At 52.0% G+C, this 17,286-nt stretch overlaps 1 protein-coding gene across 3 annotated transcripts in view; it reads left to right on the top strand.

Moving 5' to 3' along the window:
- DIP2B (disco interacting protein 2 homolog B) overlaps nt 1-17,286 on the top strand; it is a 61,362-nt gene that overhangs the window by 39,771 nt on the left and 4,305 nt on the right. For all 3 annotated transcript variants that reach the window (XM_063421023.1, XM_063421022.1, XM_063421021.1), the window contains 24 exons: nt 475-577; nt 1,531-1,595; nt 2,072-2,165; nt 2,884-3,003; nt 4,317-4,431; nt 4,982-5,121; nt 5,325-5,461; nt 5,836-5,916; nt 6,023-6,150; nt 6,818-6,932; nt 7,946-8,147; nt 8,467-8,576; nt 8,695-8,775; nt 9,324-9,447; nt 9,742-9,863; nt 10,631-10,742; nt 11,190-11,299; nt 12,203-12,333; nt 12,861-13,029; nt 14,449-14,619; nt 15,214-15,275; nt 15,405-15,462; nt 15,923-15,997; nt 16,503-16,680. In XM_063421023.1, the coding sequence (XP_063277093.1) occupies nt 475-577; nt 1,531-1,595; nt 2,072-2,165; nt 2,884-3,003; nt 4,317-4,431; nt 4,982-5,121; nt 5,325-5,461; nt 5,836-5,916; nt 6,023-6,150; nt 6,818-6,932; nt 7,946-8,147; nt 8,467-8,576; nt 8,695-8,775; nt 9,324-9,447; nt 9,742-9,863; nt 10,631-10,742; nt 11,190-11,299; nt 12,203-12,333; nt 12,861-13,029; nt 14,449-14,619; nt 15,214-15,275; nt 15,405-15,462; nt 15,923-15,997; nt 16,503-16,680 (2,803 nt within the window). The remainder of the gene's footprint in view (nt 1-474; nt 578-1,530; nt 1,596-2,071; nt 2,166-2,883; nt 3,004-4,316; nt 4,432-4,981; nt 5,122-5,324; nt 5,462-5,835; nt 5,917-6,022; nt 6,151-6,817; nt 6,933-7,945; nt 8,148-8,466; nt 8,577-8,694; nt 8,776-9,323; nt 9,448-9,741; nt 9,864-10,630; nt 10,743-11,189; nt 11,300-12,202; nt 12,334-12,860; nt 13,030-14,448; nt 14,620-15,213; nt 15,276-15,404; nt 15,463-15,922; nt 15,998-16,502; nt 16,681-17,286) is intronic.

Raw genomic sequence — 17,286 nt, 5'->3', positions numbered from 1 at the left:
TTTTGTTAGTACACCAGAACTGCCACGGTTTCAGTGGTGGTTCAGGCATCCTGAAATCACAGATTGGCTTTCCAGTTTGTTACAGGAGCAGGGAGAGATGTGGAGAGCAGCAGTGGCAGTGGAATAAACACAAATACGTTCATTTTCCTCCCATCTCCATGGAGATTCCCCGTGTGTGCCACCACAGTAACCATCTCCTCACAGATGGTTTTGGGGTTTGTCTCAGCAGCTTTAGAGAAAACTTTATTTTCACGTGGATCCTGTGATTTAACTTCCCTCCCACGTGGGACCCAGAGCATTAAAATCTCAAATGGGGCATTAAAATCTCAATTTCTCAATCCTTCCTGCTCTTCCATGACAGATCTCAAGGGCCAAGAGTTTCACTAATGTCCAGAGATAGTTGATTTTTATTTTGCAGTTTAGATAGGATTTTCTAGCTAGGATTTTCTGGATTTTCTCCTCTCCCCTGTGCAGTACAAGACCAGCAAGGAGGGCAGTGTCATGGGTGTCACCGTGTCCCGTGTGGCCATGCTGGCTCACTGCCAAGCCTTGTCTCAGGCCTGCAACTACTCTGAAGGTGAGTAGGAATTCAAAGAATAAAGGGCTGACAACATTGTTTTAAGTGGTTGCCTCTCATGTCTTTAACAGCTGTTTGTGAGTAACCAATGTTCATTTCAAAAAATAAATAAAATGGAAAAGTGCAGATTAATTTCTTCCCTTGAAATGGAAAATTAGCTGTGATGTTTTTCCATCCAAACCTGCGGCATTTTCGCTGCAGTGATGAAGAGGAATAAAAAGTGGGGTTTATGTCATGTCTGTGAGGTTATTGAGGCTGTTCTGGTGAACCAAAAGAGGAGCAAATGAATGAGGAATGGAGCATTTTCCATCAAGCTCCAGTCCCCTCTCACTGCTCTGATGGCCCATGGAAATGTCTTCCCAAACTTTCATTGCTGACATTGTGTAAATACCAAAGCTGCTGGGGCTGTTCTGCTCCCGTGGGGTTTTTTTGGCTACCCCAGAAATGGGGATTGGAAGGTGCTGGTGGCATTCCAGAGGCTTTTGCTGTGGTTTATTCTGGCCTGCTTTGTAAATCAAGCTCATTCCTACATCCATGAAACTATTTATAGAGCTGTAGGTCACAGAGCTTTAAAATGCAAAGTTTGCCTTTTAGAATTCCTCACTTGAGCTCCCATCACTGCTGGCAGTCAGGGCTTGAGTGATTTTCTCTGGCTCCCCTCCACTGCTCGTGCATGATGAGCTTCAGCCCCTTCCTGTCCTCCTGATGGGCACCTCAGGCTGGAATGGGATTTCCCTGCAGCTCCCTGGATGTGGACGTTGCTTTGCATGACAGGGAGCTCTGTAATTAACTCTCCCACTAATCAAGCAGGGCCCTGGGCTCGCTGGGTGCCCCGTGGAGCAGCTCTGACAGATCCGTGCCAGCTCCATCCCCGTGCAGCTTTCAGAATAAATGATGGGCACAGCTCTGCTGGCACGTTGCACTCAACAACTTCTCCTCTTTTCTTTTCCCAGGTGAAACCATAGTGAATGTGTTGGATTTTAAGAAGGATGCAGGGCTGTGGCACGGCATTCTAACGGTGAGTTGGAGCGTTCCAGGGCTCTCTGTAATCAGAGATTAATGATTAGATGGGATGTAAGGAAAAATTTCTTCTCTGTGAGGGTGCCCAGAGGAGCTGTGGGTGCCCCTGGATCCCTGGCAGTGCCCAAGGCCAGGCTGGACAGGGTTTGGAGCACCCTGGGGTGGTGGAGGGTGTCCCTGCCATGGCAGGGGTGGGATGAGATGAGCTTGAAGGTCCTTCCCAACCCAACCCATTCCAGAATTCCATGATTCTGTGGTAACAGTAGCATTTGAGTCCATGGCTGAGGACCATTACCTGTTGAATTTCTCTCCCTGCCAGAGCTGCAGTTCTCTGGGGGAACAACAGAATCATCCTGACTTAACCTCTGAATTCCTGATGGGTGGAAGCAGATGGGGACTGAGGGTGATTTATTTCTAATAACTCGATGAAAGGTTTGTGATCCTTTTCCTGACAACTTTTTCCCTTCTTTTCAGAATGTAATGAACAAGCTACACACTATCAGCGTGCCCTATTCTGTGATGAAAACCTGTCCTCTCTCATGGGTGCAGAGGGTTCACGCCCACAAAGGTAACTTGGGATGATCCACAACCTCACCTTGGAGCTCTCAGCATCCACGAGGGAGGGGCAGTAAAATCTCAAATGCTTAAATCCTTCCTGCTCCTCCATGACAAATCTCAAGGGCCAAGAGTTTCACTAATGTCCAAAGATAGTTGATTTTTATTTTGCAGTTGTAGATATGATTTTCTAGATACGATTTTCTAGATCCTCAGGCAGGGCTGGAGCTCATGTCTCTAAAAGTCAACAGGAGCTTTTAAGCCCCCAGTCCTGTAGGTACTTGTAAAAGTCCTTGCATTGGTAACTTGCCAGAGGCTGGAACAGGAATGTGACAGCTTGGGAGGACAGGGGGCTTTGTCATTTATTTCTGTGCACAAGCTCCTCATGCCATGTCCGTGGTGGGGAGCTTGTGACTTGGAGCCAGTTCTTTTCTGAAACCCAGAGAACGCAGGAGCCTTTGATCCCTGCCCTCCCTGAGGGCTTTCAGGGGGTGATAATGATTTATGGCCTTTGGAGGAGGAGCTGTGATGGTGACAGACCCTGGCTCAGGTGGTGGCAGTGCCACAGCAGATGCCACTGTGTGCTGGGTTTGCTGTCCCTGCAGTCTCAGTTATTTAAGACTTTGGTTAGAATTCCCTCATTTGGGGGGTCTCAGACCGTGTATCAGTGTAAACATGACCCTTGCAAAGCTCTGATTTGCCCTGAGGTGTTGATTTTGTGTTGGTTGCAGCGAAGGTTGCCCTGGTGAAGTGTCGGGACCTGCACTGGGCCATGATGGCCCACCGGGACCAGAGAGACGTGAGCCTGGGCTCGCTGCGGATGCTGATCGTCACCGACGGCGCCAACCCCTGTGAGCGTCCCTGGCCTCTCCCTCTGCTCTCCTGCGGGGGCAGGGAGCCCTGGGGCAGGGGCAGGGGTCTCTGGGGTCAGGATCAAAGATCCTTGGGGTCCTCAGGGATCCCTGGGGTCAGGATCAGGGAGCCTTGGGGACAGGGATCCCCTGGGGCAGGGTCAGGGATCCCCTGGGGTCAGGGGCAGGGGTCTCTGGGGTCAGGATCAAAGGTCCTTGGGGTCCTCAGGGTCCCTGGGGTCAGGGATACCTGAGGTCAGGGGTCCCTGGGGTCAGGATCAGGGATCCCCTGGATCAGGATCAGGGATCCCTGGGGGCAGGGATCCCCACAGATCAGGATCGGGATCAGGGGTCTCTGGGGTCAGAGTCAGGGATCCCTGGGATCAGGGTCAGGGATCCCTGGGATTGTCAGGGATCCCCTGGGGTCAGCGATCCCTGGGGTCAGGATCAGGGATCCCTGGGGTCAGGGTCAGGGATCCCCTGGGATCAGAATCAGGGATCCCTGGGATCAGGGTCAGGGATCCCTGGGATTGTCAGGGATCCCCTGGGATCAGGATCAGGGATCCCCTGGGATCAGAGTCATGGATCCCTGGGGTCAGGGTCAGGGATCCTTGGGGTCAGGGGTCCCTGGGGTCAGGATCAGGGAACCCTGGGGTCAGGATCAGGGATCCCCTGGGGTCAGAATCAGGGATCCCTGGGGTCAGGATCAGGGATCCCCTGGGGTCAGGAACAGGGATCCCCTGGGGTCAGGATCAGGGATCCCTGGGGTCAGGATCAGGGATCCCCTGGGGTCAGGGTCAGGGATCCCTGGGGTCAGGGTCCTGCTTCTGAGGAGCTCTCTTTTGGGGCAGATGGCTCGATAGGACAAGGGGTTTCTGTGTTGCCATCCTTTGGGTTTGAGAGATCCTGCAAAGCAGGAAAAGGGGGAGATGGATGGAGGGCAGTGTTTATAAAATCAGAGAATTGTTCAGGCTGGAAAAGAGCTTTAAGACCATCGAATCCAGCCCTTAACCTGGCACCGTGTTCACCACTAAACCCTGTCCCCAAGTGCCACATCCACATGTCCTTTAAATCCCTCCAGGGATGGTGATTCCACCACTGCTCTGGGCAGAATCCAATGTGTGAACACCCAGTCTGGGCTTGTTCCAATCCTCCCCATCCTCTGAGTGAGGAGATTTTCCTTAATATCCAACCTAAACCTCCCCAGCACAACTTGAGGCCACTTCCTCCTGTAGTTTCCCAAATCCTCCTCCTGTAGACGGGCGTGAAATCAAATTCTGTGAAGTCCTAGTGGCATCTTTTCTTTCTCCTAGGGTCTGTTTCCTCCTGTGATGCCTTCCTGAGCTTGTTCCAGAGCCACGGGCTCAAACCAGAGGCGATCTGTCCCTGTGCCACCTCCCCCGAGGCGATGACCGTCGCGATCCGGAGGTAACAGATTGACTCATCCAGGCTGGCCTTGCTTCACACTTGGGTTGCTCAGAGTTGATTTAAGCATGTAATAAACTCCTCTGACATTTACTGTGTGTGCTCAGGTCCCCAGGTCGCTGGGCTGTTAAACCTCCCTCCTGAGATCCGAGTGATTTCTGAGGTGTGTGGCAGCTCAGCAGCGCCTGCGTGCTGCTGTTCCTCCTCCTGATTTCCACAGCCTGGGAGTTCCCAATCTCAGATCTGAGATCCTTTGGCCATCCTCATGCTCTGTTTCTGTCCATTGCTCCCTCCTGTAAGAAACAGCCTTGCAGTCAATGTCCTGGGAGCTGGGCTTTGCCATGGGGTGAGACAATGAGCTGGCAGAGGAGCTGCAGTGCCCAAAACACAATTCCTTAGGGATTGAAAACGTGGTGGGGATCCCTCCTGCCATCAGTTTGAAATGATTATGCAGAGCAGAGACACTGAATACACCTATTTCTGTTGCTGTGCCATCCAACACCGAGCCCAGGTGCCTGACGGAGTATATTTATTAATTTTGTGTCCTTCCCAGGCCTGGAGTCCCCGGGGCACCTCTGCCAGGCAGAGCCATCCTGTCCATGAACGGGCTGAGCTTCGGTGTCATTCGGGTCAACACTGAAGATAAAAACTCTGCTCTCACTGTCCAGGACGTCGGGCACGTGATGCCAGGAGGTAAAAACAGGCAGGAGGCTCCTGTGAGATGTTTCTGGGGAAGTTTTAGGAGCAGAACTCATCAATGTTCTCTCCTGTATCAGCCTGGGTGTGGGTGAGGTGGGGCAGTGCCAGGCTCAGTCATTTCTGTCACGATTAACTGTGTCAGTTCTCACACAGGGCAAAGTTTGGGAGCTGTTCTAACAAAGCCTGATTTGTCCTAGGCATGATGTGCATCGTGAAACCAGATGGGCCACCCCAGCTCTGTAAAACAGACGAGATTGGTGAAATCTGTGTGAGCTCCAGAGCAGGAGGAATGATGTACTATGGGCTGGCAGGGGTGACAAAGAACACTTTCGAGGTATGTCCAGCAGAATGCATCTTTCCTGCCCCATTTTCAGTGTAAAACCGGTGGTCTTGGGTTTGTAACTGAAGTGTTAATGTTATTTTTTAAAAACATGCACTGGGAATCTCCTTGCAGTTCGAGATACTCAGAATCCCTTCCATTAAAGTGTTAATGTTATTTTTTAAAAACATGCACTGGGAATCTCCTTGCAGTTTGAGATACTCAGAATCCCTTCCACAAACATCTCCCACCCCACCAAAAGTACGGCTGTACCGAGAGTTCCCTCCCCTTCTCCCCTTCCCTTCACTCATTTAAAGCACAGTTCTTGGGGTGGGGAAGGTTTTCCCTCCTCAGGTTGCCTTGTCTGCAGTGTCCTCCCCTTGTTGCAGGTGATCCCTGTGAACTCCTCTGGCTCTCCCGTGGGGGAAGTGCCCTTCGTGCGCTCCGGCTTGCTGGGATTCGTTGGACCTGTACGTGAGGAGCCCGCGCTGCTCTGGCCCCTCAGCAGAGCTTTTGGGGAGGGAGGAGGTGTGAGGAGAGGCTGTGAGCTCCTCACGGGCGCCTCTTGCCTTGCAGGGCAGTTTGGTGTTCGTGGTTGGGAAGATGGACGGGCTGCTGACGGTGAGCGGGCGCAGGCACAACGCCGACGACATCGTGGCCACCGGGCTGGCCGTGGAGTCAATAAAAACAGTTTACAGAGGAAGGTCAGCACAAAAACCTTCTCCCTCCCCATGTAATGAAACAGAAGCTTTAGTACTTCCTTGGCTTTCTCTTTGGGTAACTCACATCTTTCTGATTTAGGCAGTAATTGCCCTGATCCTGCCCAACACAGATCTTTTTTCCTCTATCCAGCCTGGCTTTTCATCAAGTCTGTGCTTTAGGGAAAGCAATCAAGTGACAGGAGAAGGCAGCCACATGGAGAAATTAATTCTCAGTCTCTGCAGAGTTGCAGTCATTAACTGCTGGCTGGTGCAGCAAGGAAGAGTTTCATTAATGTCCAAAGATATTTGATTTTTATTTAGCAGTTGGGGATCTAATTTTCTAGATCTTCAGGCAGAGCCGGAGCTCATATCTCCAAGACTTAGTGAGAGATTTCAAACCATCCTGTAGGTGCCTTTAAATCTCCTTTCATTTGTGCTTTGCCAGAAGTTGGAACAGGAATGTGACAGCAGGTTGGGAGAAAGGGAGACTGTGCCAAATGGAAATTCCATCAGAAAGTGGAATTAACCCCTTCAGTACTTCCCAGGCTTTCCTTTTGACTCGATGTTAATTATCTGACGCTTTTTCTCTTTACCCCAAGTCTGTCTTTACCCTCTCCTTGGCCTGCTGTTCCCAAGGAGTGGAACTGGAGGTGTCTGTGCCTCTCCCCAGGATCGCTGTGTTCTCTGTGTCTGTGTTCTACGACGAGAGGATCGTGGTGGTGGCGGAGCAGAGGCCGGACGCGTCCGAGGAGGACAGCTTCCAGTGGATGAGCCGGGTGCTGCAGGTACAGGGCTGGGCTGGGGAGGGACTGGGCAGGGCTGGGGAATGAAGGAGAGATTGATTGGAAGGGCTGGAGGGCACAGCTTGGGTAGGACAAGAGCCTGGGCAGGGCTGCACCCAAGGTGGGCACAAAATGGGCACAGAATGGGCACAAAATGGTCACAAAATCGTCACAAAATGGACACACAATGGGCACAAAATGGGCACAAATGTTCTGTTGTGTCTTGAGGGAACTGGAGTGACAGCACAAGGGGATTGGCCTCAAACTGAAAAAGGAGGAATTTGATTTAAATTTTGGGAAGAAATCCCTCGGCCAGTCTGGGATTCCATGAAGGTCCTGGGAGAGCAGAGGGGCAGGCACCTCTCAGAACTGCCAGGCAGATCTGTGCTCAAGCTTTGCAGTTCTGCTTTTAGTCTGGATCGTGTGGAGCTCAGAGCTCGGCTTTAAAGCCACCCTCTTCTTTGGAGATGCATTTTCAGCAGGGACCAAACGGGCAGGAAAAGGCCAGAACAGCTGAATGAGCGTGGTCCTAAAAGAATGAGTAGCAAGCACCTCCTTTGAGAGCTGGCTCTGTGTCATTCCAGGGATGACATTCAGGGAGTGAAGTGTGCAAGCTGGGGTGGAAAATCAGGGAAGTACCTGGTGCTCTGAATAATGGATCAGATGCCTGAGTGCTGAGGCGGGCAGAGGGAACAGAGTGTGATGGTTCAGAGGAGACAGATGGATGCAATCCCGAGATCAGAACCGTGTGATTCATCAGGCAGCCGGGGATATTTTGGGATTTTGGTCATGAAAGATTTAAAAATGGATCTGGTGTCTGTGAAATGGGCTGTAAAGGCAGGGATGTAGCCAGCACTTCAGACTCACTGGTGGCACAGAAGTCAGGTGGGATGTCAGGGATTGACTCACTCCTCCTGCACCTCACAAGCCCAGGGATTTGTCTTGCAGTGCCTCAGGCAGAGCAGGCTGTGCCCAGCAGTGCCAGCAGTGCCAGTGACCCTCTCTCCTTCCTCTAGGCCATCGACAGCATTCACCAAGTGGGTGTTTACTGCCTCGCTCTCGTGCCGGCCAACACGTTGCCAAAAACTCCTCTGGGAGGGATCCACATCTCCCAAACCAAGCAGCACTTTCTGGAGGGCTCTCTGCACCCCTGCAACATCCTCATGTGCCCACACACTTGTGTGACAAACTTGCCAAAGCCCAGGCAGAAACAGCCAGGTAACCTGAACCCTTTTTTATTTTTGTTTGGTGGTGTTAAATTGGGGCTCAGCCCCAGGAACACGGGTGGTGTCCTGCTCCCTGTCCCACCACAGCCTGTCCTGTGCCCCGTGGCTGAGGCGTGTTCCAGCCCTCTCTTTGCATGTGTTAGTCAGGAATTTTTAATTTTAATTTTTAATTCCCACCTTTGAACTCGCTGGGATTCTCCCTCCTGCTGAGCAGAGACCAGCAGTGCCTGCTCAGCTCCATCAGAGGCTGCATCCCCTGGGGCAGGGGGTCCTGAGGGGCTCTCTGTACCTGTGCTCTGCTCCTTCCCCAGGTGTGGGCCCTGCCTCTGTGATGGTGGGGAACCTGGTTGCTGGGAAGAGAATCGCTCAAGCTTCTGGGAGAGATCTGGGTCAACTAGAAGATAACGATTTAGTTAAAAAGGTAAATCAGTGTTTGTGACAGCTGGAGAAGGGGAAGGAGTTTCCCCTCCTGCGTGCTGAGCAGCAGTGGGGAGCACTGGAGGAGGAGCTGGTGTTGAATTCCTGCCTGTGTCTTCCAGCACCAGTTCCTGACAGAAGTGTTGCAGTGGAGAGCTCAAGCCACTCCTGACCACCCACTCTTTCTTTTGTTGAATGCCAAGGTACAGTCAGAGCAGAGTTGTTGGGTTTTTAAGGTCCACGTGTTATCCAGTGCCAGCTGGAATCTTTAAAATCTTTTGCCCTCTGCAGTGCCTCTCTTCAGCCTCTGTGTCAGATTTTGCCCATGGATTTGTAATTTAAAACTTGACCCTTTGACCCTCTAGGTCCCTTCAGCAAATGACTCCCATGGTTTGACACCTCATTTTAAAACGGAGCGTGTTTGTAGGTCCCAGTGGTTCCTGTGTCAGTTAATGGTGTGTCCCTTGGTGCCACCAGCCCTGTCAGTGGTGTTGAGTAGATTCTGGCACGGTTCTGGTGCAAGAAGAGCTGAAGTGACTCCCTGGAAGGTAGAATTTTCTAGAGCAGCTCTAACTCCAGCTCTGTCCTTTGATGCTGTAGTGGATGAGTGGCTCACTGGGTGCCAGCAGCCTTTAGGTAGAGATAACTCCTAGCTGTAGCCTCCTGCTAGCCAGCAAGCTTGGGCTGATTTCACAGCTCCAGTTTGTGCTGTGCCAGCCCCTGCTGAGAGCATTTCTTGTGTCCTTTCAAGGGAACCACTGTGTGCACAGCCACCTGCCTCCAGCTGCACAAAAAGGCTGAGAGAATAGCATCAGTGCTGTGTGACAAAGGCCATCTCAATGCAGGGGACAATGTGGTGCTTCTCTATCCTCCTGGTGAGTGAGCCCTGCTGGGGAGAGCCTGGGCTGGCCCTGGAGTCTCACTGGGGTCTGGGAGCACAGGGAGGGCACTCAGAGGTGGTGAGAGGTGCTCACTGGTGTGAGTTTTGACACTCAGGGTGTTCTTTTCCTGTACAATGGAGACGGTTTTATTTTCCCCTTTCCCTATCCCAAGCTTTCCCGGCTTCCTCGTGGTGCCTTTGGGCTGCTGTGGGAGCAGCAGCAGTGCCCGGGGTGTCCCTCCCCAGTGTCCCCCAGTGTCCCCCAGTGCAGCTGTGGTGTCCCTTGCAGGCATCGAGCTCATCTCGGCCTTCTACGGCTGCCTGTACTCGGGCTGTGTCCCCGTCACCGTGCGCCCGCCCCACGCCCAGAGCCTGGTGGCAACGCTGCCCACTGTGAGGATGATCGTGGAGGTGAGTGCCAGGGGCTCCAGGGTGACACCTGTGTCACACGGGCTGGCTGGAGTGGGGCTGGAGTGGTTATGGGGTCTAGAGGTGACACAGGAGTCACTCTGAGCGTGGCTGCTCTGTCCTGGTGCTGCAGGGGTGGCACAGGAGTGACACTGAGCGTTGCTGATCCATCCTGGTGCTGCAGGGGTGGCACAGCTCACCACCCTCGTGCTGTCTGTGTGAGAAGGGATTGAGGCACATCTCAGAGCTGAGGCAGGGCTCTCATTCATTAAATGCCAGGGAGAGCCCCCTCCTCACCTGCAGGGGCTTTCTGAGAACACAAACGTGGTGGTGCCGCCCAAAATTCCACCTTGAGGCTGCTGGGGAAGTCCAGATCCTGCAGTGAAGTCACTCCCCAAGCCCAGAACCCAGGAGACACTTGGGGCACAAAGCTGGACCTTGCTGTGACACAGCCCAGAACCCAGGAGATACTTGGGGAACAAAGCTGGACCTTGCTGTGACACAGCCCAGAACCCAGGAGACACTTGGGGAACAAAGCTGGACCTTGCTGTGACACCTTCTCACCTGCTCCAGAGGTTCTGCCAGGGCCTGTGCAGGCTGGGCTGCACTGGGGGTTCAGTGAGGGGGAAGCAGAGTGTGCAAAAGGCAGAGGAAGGAATTCAGGTTTGCTGGAAGAACTTGGCTGCAGATGATAAAAGTCTCTGAACATGAGCTCCTGCAGTGGCAGCGCTGCTGGGCCTCCTTGTTTCAGTGAGTGTTGGTCCTTGCAGGTCAGTAAAGCCGCCTGCATCCTCACAACCCAGACCCTGATGAGGCTGCTCAAGTCCCGGGAGGCAGCTGGTGCTGTGGATGTGAAAACCTGGCCAACCATCATCGACACAGGTGAGCTCCCCGGGCCAGGAGGCTCCTGGAGATCTTGTGGGGGGATCACTGGTGACTTCCAGTGTCCCCCATTTCATTGTGTGGCTCTTGGAAATTTATTTGAGTATGTACAAAATATATATTTATTTGAATGTGTACAAAAAGCTCTCCAAGATGTTCACTGGGAACTCTTCTGTACTGAGCTGTGCATGGGAAATGATTGCAGTGGAGACAACTTTAATCTGCTTAAGAAAAGGGCGAGTTGGTCTTTTCTCCCTTTTCCTGAGAATAAATAATTTTCTGTGTGGGAGCTTTGGCAAGAGTTTTGCCATACACTAGCCTGTCTCTTCTGAAAAGAGAATTAATAGAAAGCTTTATCTTCCATCTCTGCTGTTTTCAAAGTTGTGTTCTCCTTTCAAATACCAGTTGAGTAACCAAAATTAACCCCTTTGTTTCTCTCTTGCACAGATGACTTGCCCAGGAAGCGGCTGGCCCAGATCTATAAACCACCCACACCTGAAATGTTGGCATATCTGGATTTTAGTGTGTCCACAACAGGCATGCTCACAGGAGTAAAGGTATAGTAACGGGTTAGGAGATGGGCACTTGTGTCTTGTCTTTGTCTGACCCTCTGAGCCACCTCCCCTTGACCTCCACCTCCAACTCATAGCTTGAACAAATTTCAAAAAGCTGATTTTCTTCCAAAAAATGGCCTTCAGTTCACTGAGGTCTGCACAGTGGGGTCAGGAATTGTGCTGCTGCCTTGGGAAAGCACCAAGAGCAGTCAGAAAAAAGAGGATAAGAAACTAAAAAGGGAAGGCTTAGGCTTGTTAATGCTCATTGTGTTTGGAGTTGGAATCTCAGGATAGGCAGGGTTGGAAGGGAACTCTGGAGATCCCTCAGTCTCAGGGCAGGGTCACCCAGAGCAGGTGACACAGGAACGTGTCCAGGTGGGTTTGGAATGTTTGCAGAGAGGAAGACTCCCCGAGCACCCAGGGCAGCTCTTCCAGTGCTCTGCAAAGTTCTTCCTCCTCTTGAGGTGGAACTGAACCAGCTGCAGCCTCAGGTTTAACTGGTGGGACTCCACCAGCTCCAGCCTCAGGTTTAACTGCTGGAACTCCACCAGCTGCAGGCTCAGGTTTAACTGGTGGGACTCCACCAGCTCCAGCCTCAGGTTTAACTGGTGGAACTCCACCAGCTGCAGCCTCAGGTTTAACTGGTGGAACTCCACCAGCTGCAGCCTCAGGTTTAACTGGTGGAACTCCACCAGCTCCAGCCTCAGGTTTAACTGGTGGAACTCCACCAGCTCCAGCCTCAGGTTTAACTGGTGCCATCCCTGCTGGTGTCAGGGCTCTGCTGTGGGAGCCCAGGAACCAAAGCACGGCTTTGCCTTCCCACCAGCTCTCCATAAAGTGATTTTACCCCCGTGGTGGGGGTCCCTGGGGGTGTCCTGGCTCGCAGCAGTGTCCCCTGTGTTGCAGATGTCCCACGCTGCTGTCAGCGGGCTGTGCAGGGCCATCAAGCTGCAGTGTGAGCTCTACTCCTCCCGGCAGATTGCCATTTGTCTGGACCCCTACTGCGGGCTGGGATTTGTGCTCTGGTGCCTTTGCAGGTAGGAAAAGGGGTGGATGAACTCCTTGAACTCCTTGAACTGGTTCTAATGGTTCCTTCTGGGTCTAATTATAGACGTGTTGACATTACAGAATGATTTAATTTACAGTAACGGGGGGAATTTGTCTTGGAGCTGACAACAACATGTTCCCTTTTGCTGCAGATTAGCAGGATGCTGTCCCATCTTGATGCTGTGTGTTTGTGCTGCCAAATATTCCTGGCTTCAGAATGTTTCTCTTGCCTTTCTTCCTTGATTGTGCTCCTTGTTGCACTAAGGGAGGTTTTGTTCTGTGTGGGGTTGAGCCAGTTCTCTTCCTTCACTGTCAGTGTGTGTTTGTGTGTGGATAAATTGTTATTCTTTTACAGTAAGCTGCATTTTTAAAATGCTGCTGCTCCACTTTGCCTCAGCTGCAGTCCCACAACCTGCCTTTGGACTAGCAGGAATGTAATGTGCAAATGCAGTAAATATTAATTTAAAGATAACTGCAAGCTTCACTAAAATGTTTCCTCCCTTAATGTTCTTCACAGTGTGTATTCTGGACATCAGTCAATTTTAATTCCTCCTATGGAGCTGGAATCCAATCTTTTTCTCTGGTTATCTACTGTCAGCCAGTATAAAATAAGGGACACTTTCTGTTCCTATTCAGTCATGGAACTGTGTACAAAGGGACTTGGAAACCAAGTTGAAATGTTAAAGGTAAGAAACATTTCCTCAATGTTGTGTTCCATAAATTAAGGAAACTCTGGTAGTAAAACAAAGTGATACAGCCACTAAATCCAAATTTTCCAGTTGCACAAATGTCCAGGCCAGAGGTGCTTCAAAATCTGCAGCCCTGGGAGAGGAAAGGATTGGGAAGGAGAAGAAAGATTGGGAAGGAGCAGAAGGATTGGGAAGGATTGGGAAGGAGCAGAGGGATTGGGAAGGAGCAGAAGGATTGGGAAGGAGCAGAAGGATTGGGAAGGAGCAGAAGGATTGGGAAGGAGCAGAAGGATTGGGAAGGAGCAGAAGGAATGGGAGGGATCACAAGGACTGGGAAGGAGCAGTGAATTGGGAGGGAGCACAAGGATTGGGAGGGAGCAGAAGGATTGGGAAGGATTGGGAAGGAGCAGAAGGAATGGGAGGGAGCAGAAGGACTGGGAAGGAGCAGTGAATTGGGAGGGAGCACAAGGATTGGCTCTGGCAGTGCAGGGAGCACCTGGCAGGGGAGGCAGGGCAGCCCTGAGCAGGGAGGATCCCAGCACTGCTCTGCAGCAGAGTCCTTATGTAACAGTCTGCAGTGGAGGCTCAGACCAGCACATGATGGAAAGCACATGTCAGGAGAGCTGCTCAATGGAGGTGTGTTCTCCTTGGAGATGAGAGAAGGGAAAAAATAGCTCTGTGCCATGCCTGAGGTGGCTTTTTCCCTGGGATTTCCTGGAACAGTGGCTGTGTGAGGTCAAGGCTCAGCCTTGTTTTCAGGGTTTTTCTCGTTTTCTGGGTGGCACAGAGCTCTGCAGGTGCCTGGGCTGTTCTCCAGGTGAGCAGCACTGCCTGATGCTGCTCAGAGCATTCACCAGAGGAGCAATAATGGATTCAGGTCCCAGTGTCGTTGAGGAGTCAATGCAATCCCAGTGGGTGACTTTATTCTGTCTGGCTTTGGTTCCCTCTGTACAAGCAGTGACTCAGAGGTGCAATCTCAGCTGAGCTCTGCTGGGAGCTGGGGCAGAGCAGGAAGCACTGTCAGTCCATGGGAGCACTGTCAGTCCATGGGAGCACTGTCAGTCCATGGGAGCACTGTCAGTCCATGGGAGCACTGTCAGTCAGTCCATGGGAGCACTGTCAGTCCATGGGAGCACTGTCAGTCAGTCCATGGGAGCACTGTCAGTCCATGGGAGCACTGTCAGTCCATGGGAGCACTGTCAGTCCTTGTCTTGCTCTGGCTGCATTTCCAGGCTCAGGTCAGACACAATTTATAATTACAAACAGAATCAGAGAAAGGGAAAGTAACTTGGAACACAAGAACCGAGTCTGTCCTGCATTTCCTGAGTAACTTCAAGGGATAAAAAACAAACATAACTCCTTGAGAGGGGGCAGATGAAGGCCTCCAGCCCTTACCCTCACTGTGTCTGTGTGCAGGCCCGGGGCATTAACCTGTCGTGTGTCCGGACCTGCGTGGTGGTGGCGGAGGAGCGGCCGCGCGTTTCCCTCACCCACTCCTTCTCCAAACTCTTCAAGGACATCGGGCTCTCCTCACGGGCTGTCAGCACCACCTTTGGCTCACGGGTCAACGTGGCCATCTGTTTACAGGTGAGGCTTCCCAGGGCTCTTTTGCTGTCACTGAGTGCAGGTGCCAGGCTGGGTTGTGTTCCACGCTCCCCCTCTGCACACATTTCCCTGGAGCCATGGAATTCATCCATACCCTGATCTTGCCTTGCTCTACCTGGCCTGGCCTGTTTTATCCCTGCTTGTGATGTCCACAGGTGAAATTCTGCCCTGATTGAACAGCCTTGTTACGTAGATAATCCACACATTTCACATCTGCCCTGTAGAGAACAGCTGGCACAGGATTTAAGCAGCTTCTGTCGTTTCCAGCTGCCAAATCGTATCACAGATGCTCAGAGCAAGTGGAACATGAATCTGAGCTGTTTATTCCCACATAAACAGTGCCTGGTTGCTCCAGGCTGGTGGCTGAGAGGGCTTGGGGTGTCTCCCCTCCTCTCCAAGGCTCCACGCAGGAGTTCCAGAAAGTCACCTGCTGACTGAAGGGTTTCCCTTAGTGCAGCTGCAAGGGTGGGGGAATAAGAGCAGGAATTCTGCTGCAAGAAACCCCTGGGAGTGTTCGTGGGCTCAGGCAGAAGTTACCCTGACTGCTCTAATGATTTTTAAATATTCACTCCTCAGGGAACATCGGGGCCCGATCCCACCACGGTGTATGTGGACCTGAAATCCTTGAGACATGACAGGTACTGTAAGTTCCCTTAAACCAGTTTATTAACCACCTAAACCCCTGCAGTGGTGCTGAGTTTTCACACCGCTCCAGACACTTCAGCTGGGTTTTTTTTTCCCCTTAAAATGTTTTTCTTTACCTCCAGAGTCCGTCTGGTGGAACGAGGAGCTCCGCAGAGCCTGCTGCTGTCCGAGTCTGGGAAGGTAACTTGTCCCTCTGGAAAGTCAGTTTGGTTTATGAGGAATTCCCTGTTGGTTTAGGAGTGTGTTTTGCTGGAACTGTTGGGGTTATTGCTCCATTCTGCAGTAAATGAACCATATCAGAAGTGTGGGCTCTGGTGTTGTTGAAATCAGCCTACAGTATTTGGGATTTACTGTAGCTCGTACTCCCTCATAGCTTAACAGAAAGAGGTTTTCCTGTAGCTTTTTAGCTTTGAGTTCTTCAAAATCGAGGTCTAGCAACACGTACAGGCCCAGAATGTTTTCCCTGTGTGGCCCTGGAGCCATGGAATTCATCCATTCCCAGATCTTGCCTTGCTCTACCTGGCCTGGCCTGTTTTATCCCTGTTTGTGATGTCCACAGGTGAAATTCTGCCCTGACTGAACAGCCTTATTACGTAGATAATCCAACAGGGATTGCAGATTTGCTTCTTGTGCTCTTTAGATCCTGCCTGGAGTCAAAGTGGTCATTGTCAATCCAGAGACAAAAGGGCCTCTGGGAGATTCTCACCTTGGCGAGGTAAGTGCAGGTTTTGTTCCTTGGGGATTTCTCTGTTCCTTTTCTCTGCTAGGGCGCAGTTTGGAGCTGTGATAGAGGCCTTTATAAGATGAATTATTGCTGGAGCATTCAGAATTTGAGTATTATTTCACTGTCAAGCTTAAAGAAAAAGAAGCTTGTTCCACCCTCAATCTCACAAGCTGCCTCCCAAATAGTGTAATTTACATTTGGCTTTCCTTACTTTGTTGACACACCAGTTATTGATCTGTGTTGATGGATTATTATCCAATTTTAGACTTGACATGTTAAAAATCCACAATTTATTTGCTCGGCGAATCCTCAGTTACAGTCACTGCGAGATTACATCTCAAGGTGCATCCTCAACATTCTGCAGGGCCTTTGGAAATCTGAGCTGCGAGTTTTAGATCTGAAAAATCACAGCTAAATCCAGAACCTTCCTGTTACAGTTCTTTTACTGTGCGGATGCCCCGGGTGGGGATCTGACCCTTTTCCCCTCCCTGCACAGATTTGGGTGAACAGCCCCCACACAGCCAGTGGCTACTACACCATCTACGACAACGAGACCCTGCAGGCCGACCACTTCAACACCCGCCTGAGCTTCGGCGACGCCGCGCACACGCTCTGGGCCCGCACCGGCTACCTGGGCTTCGTGCGGCGCACCGAGCTCACCGCGGCCAGCGGAGGTGGGCTGGGCTCAGGGCTTGGGGACAGGGGGACATTCCCATGGGAATGTCAGGGGTTAACCAAGAGTGGCACCTGGGCACAGCTCACAGGGACAGCAGGGACATTCCCATGGGAATGTCAGGGTTTAACCAAGGGTGGCACCTGGGCATGGTTCACAGGGACAGGGACAGTGGGGACATTCCTGTGGGATTGTCGTGGTTTGACAAGGGTGGCTCCTGGGCACAGCTCACAGGGACAGCAGGGACATTCCTGTGGGATTGTCGTGGTTTAACCAAGGGTGGCACCTCGGCACAGCTCACAGGGATGAGCAGCATGGGAATGTCGTGGTTTAAGCAAGGGCTGCACCTGGGTTGATCCAGGCTGGGGATGAGCAGAGGGAGAACCTCACTTGGGTTGAGGTGCTGGACATGCCCCAGGAACCCCCCGAGCCTGGGCTGAGCCCCCAGCAGGTGAGGGGGGTGGGTTTGCCCCTCTGCCCCGCTCAGGTGAGACCCCACCTGCAGCGCTGCCTCCAGGCTGGAGAAGAGAAGCTTTGGGTGATCTCACTGTGGCCTTGCAGTGCCTGAAGGAGCTGCAGGGAAGGTGGAGAGACCTGGAGTGCCAGG

This window comes from Prinia subflava, chromosome 34 (genome assembly GCF_021018805.1).
Source record: "Prinia subflava isolate CZ2003 ecotype Zambia chromosome 34, Cam_Psub_1.2, whole genome shotgun sequence".
Classification (NCBI taxonomy): domain Eukaryota; kingdom Metazoa; phylum Chordata; class Aves; order Passeriformes; family Cisticolidae; genus Prinia; species Prinia subflava.
The sequence above is the reverse complement of the archived record's forward strand: the minus strand, read 5'-3'. Positions and strand labels throughout refer to the sequence as shown.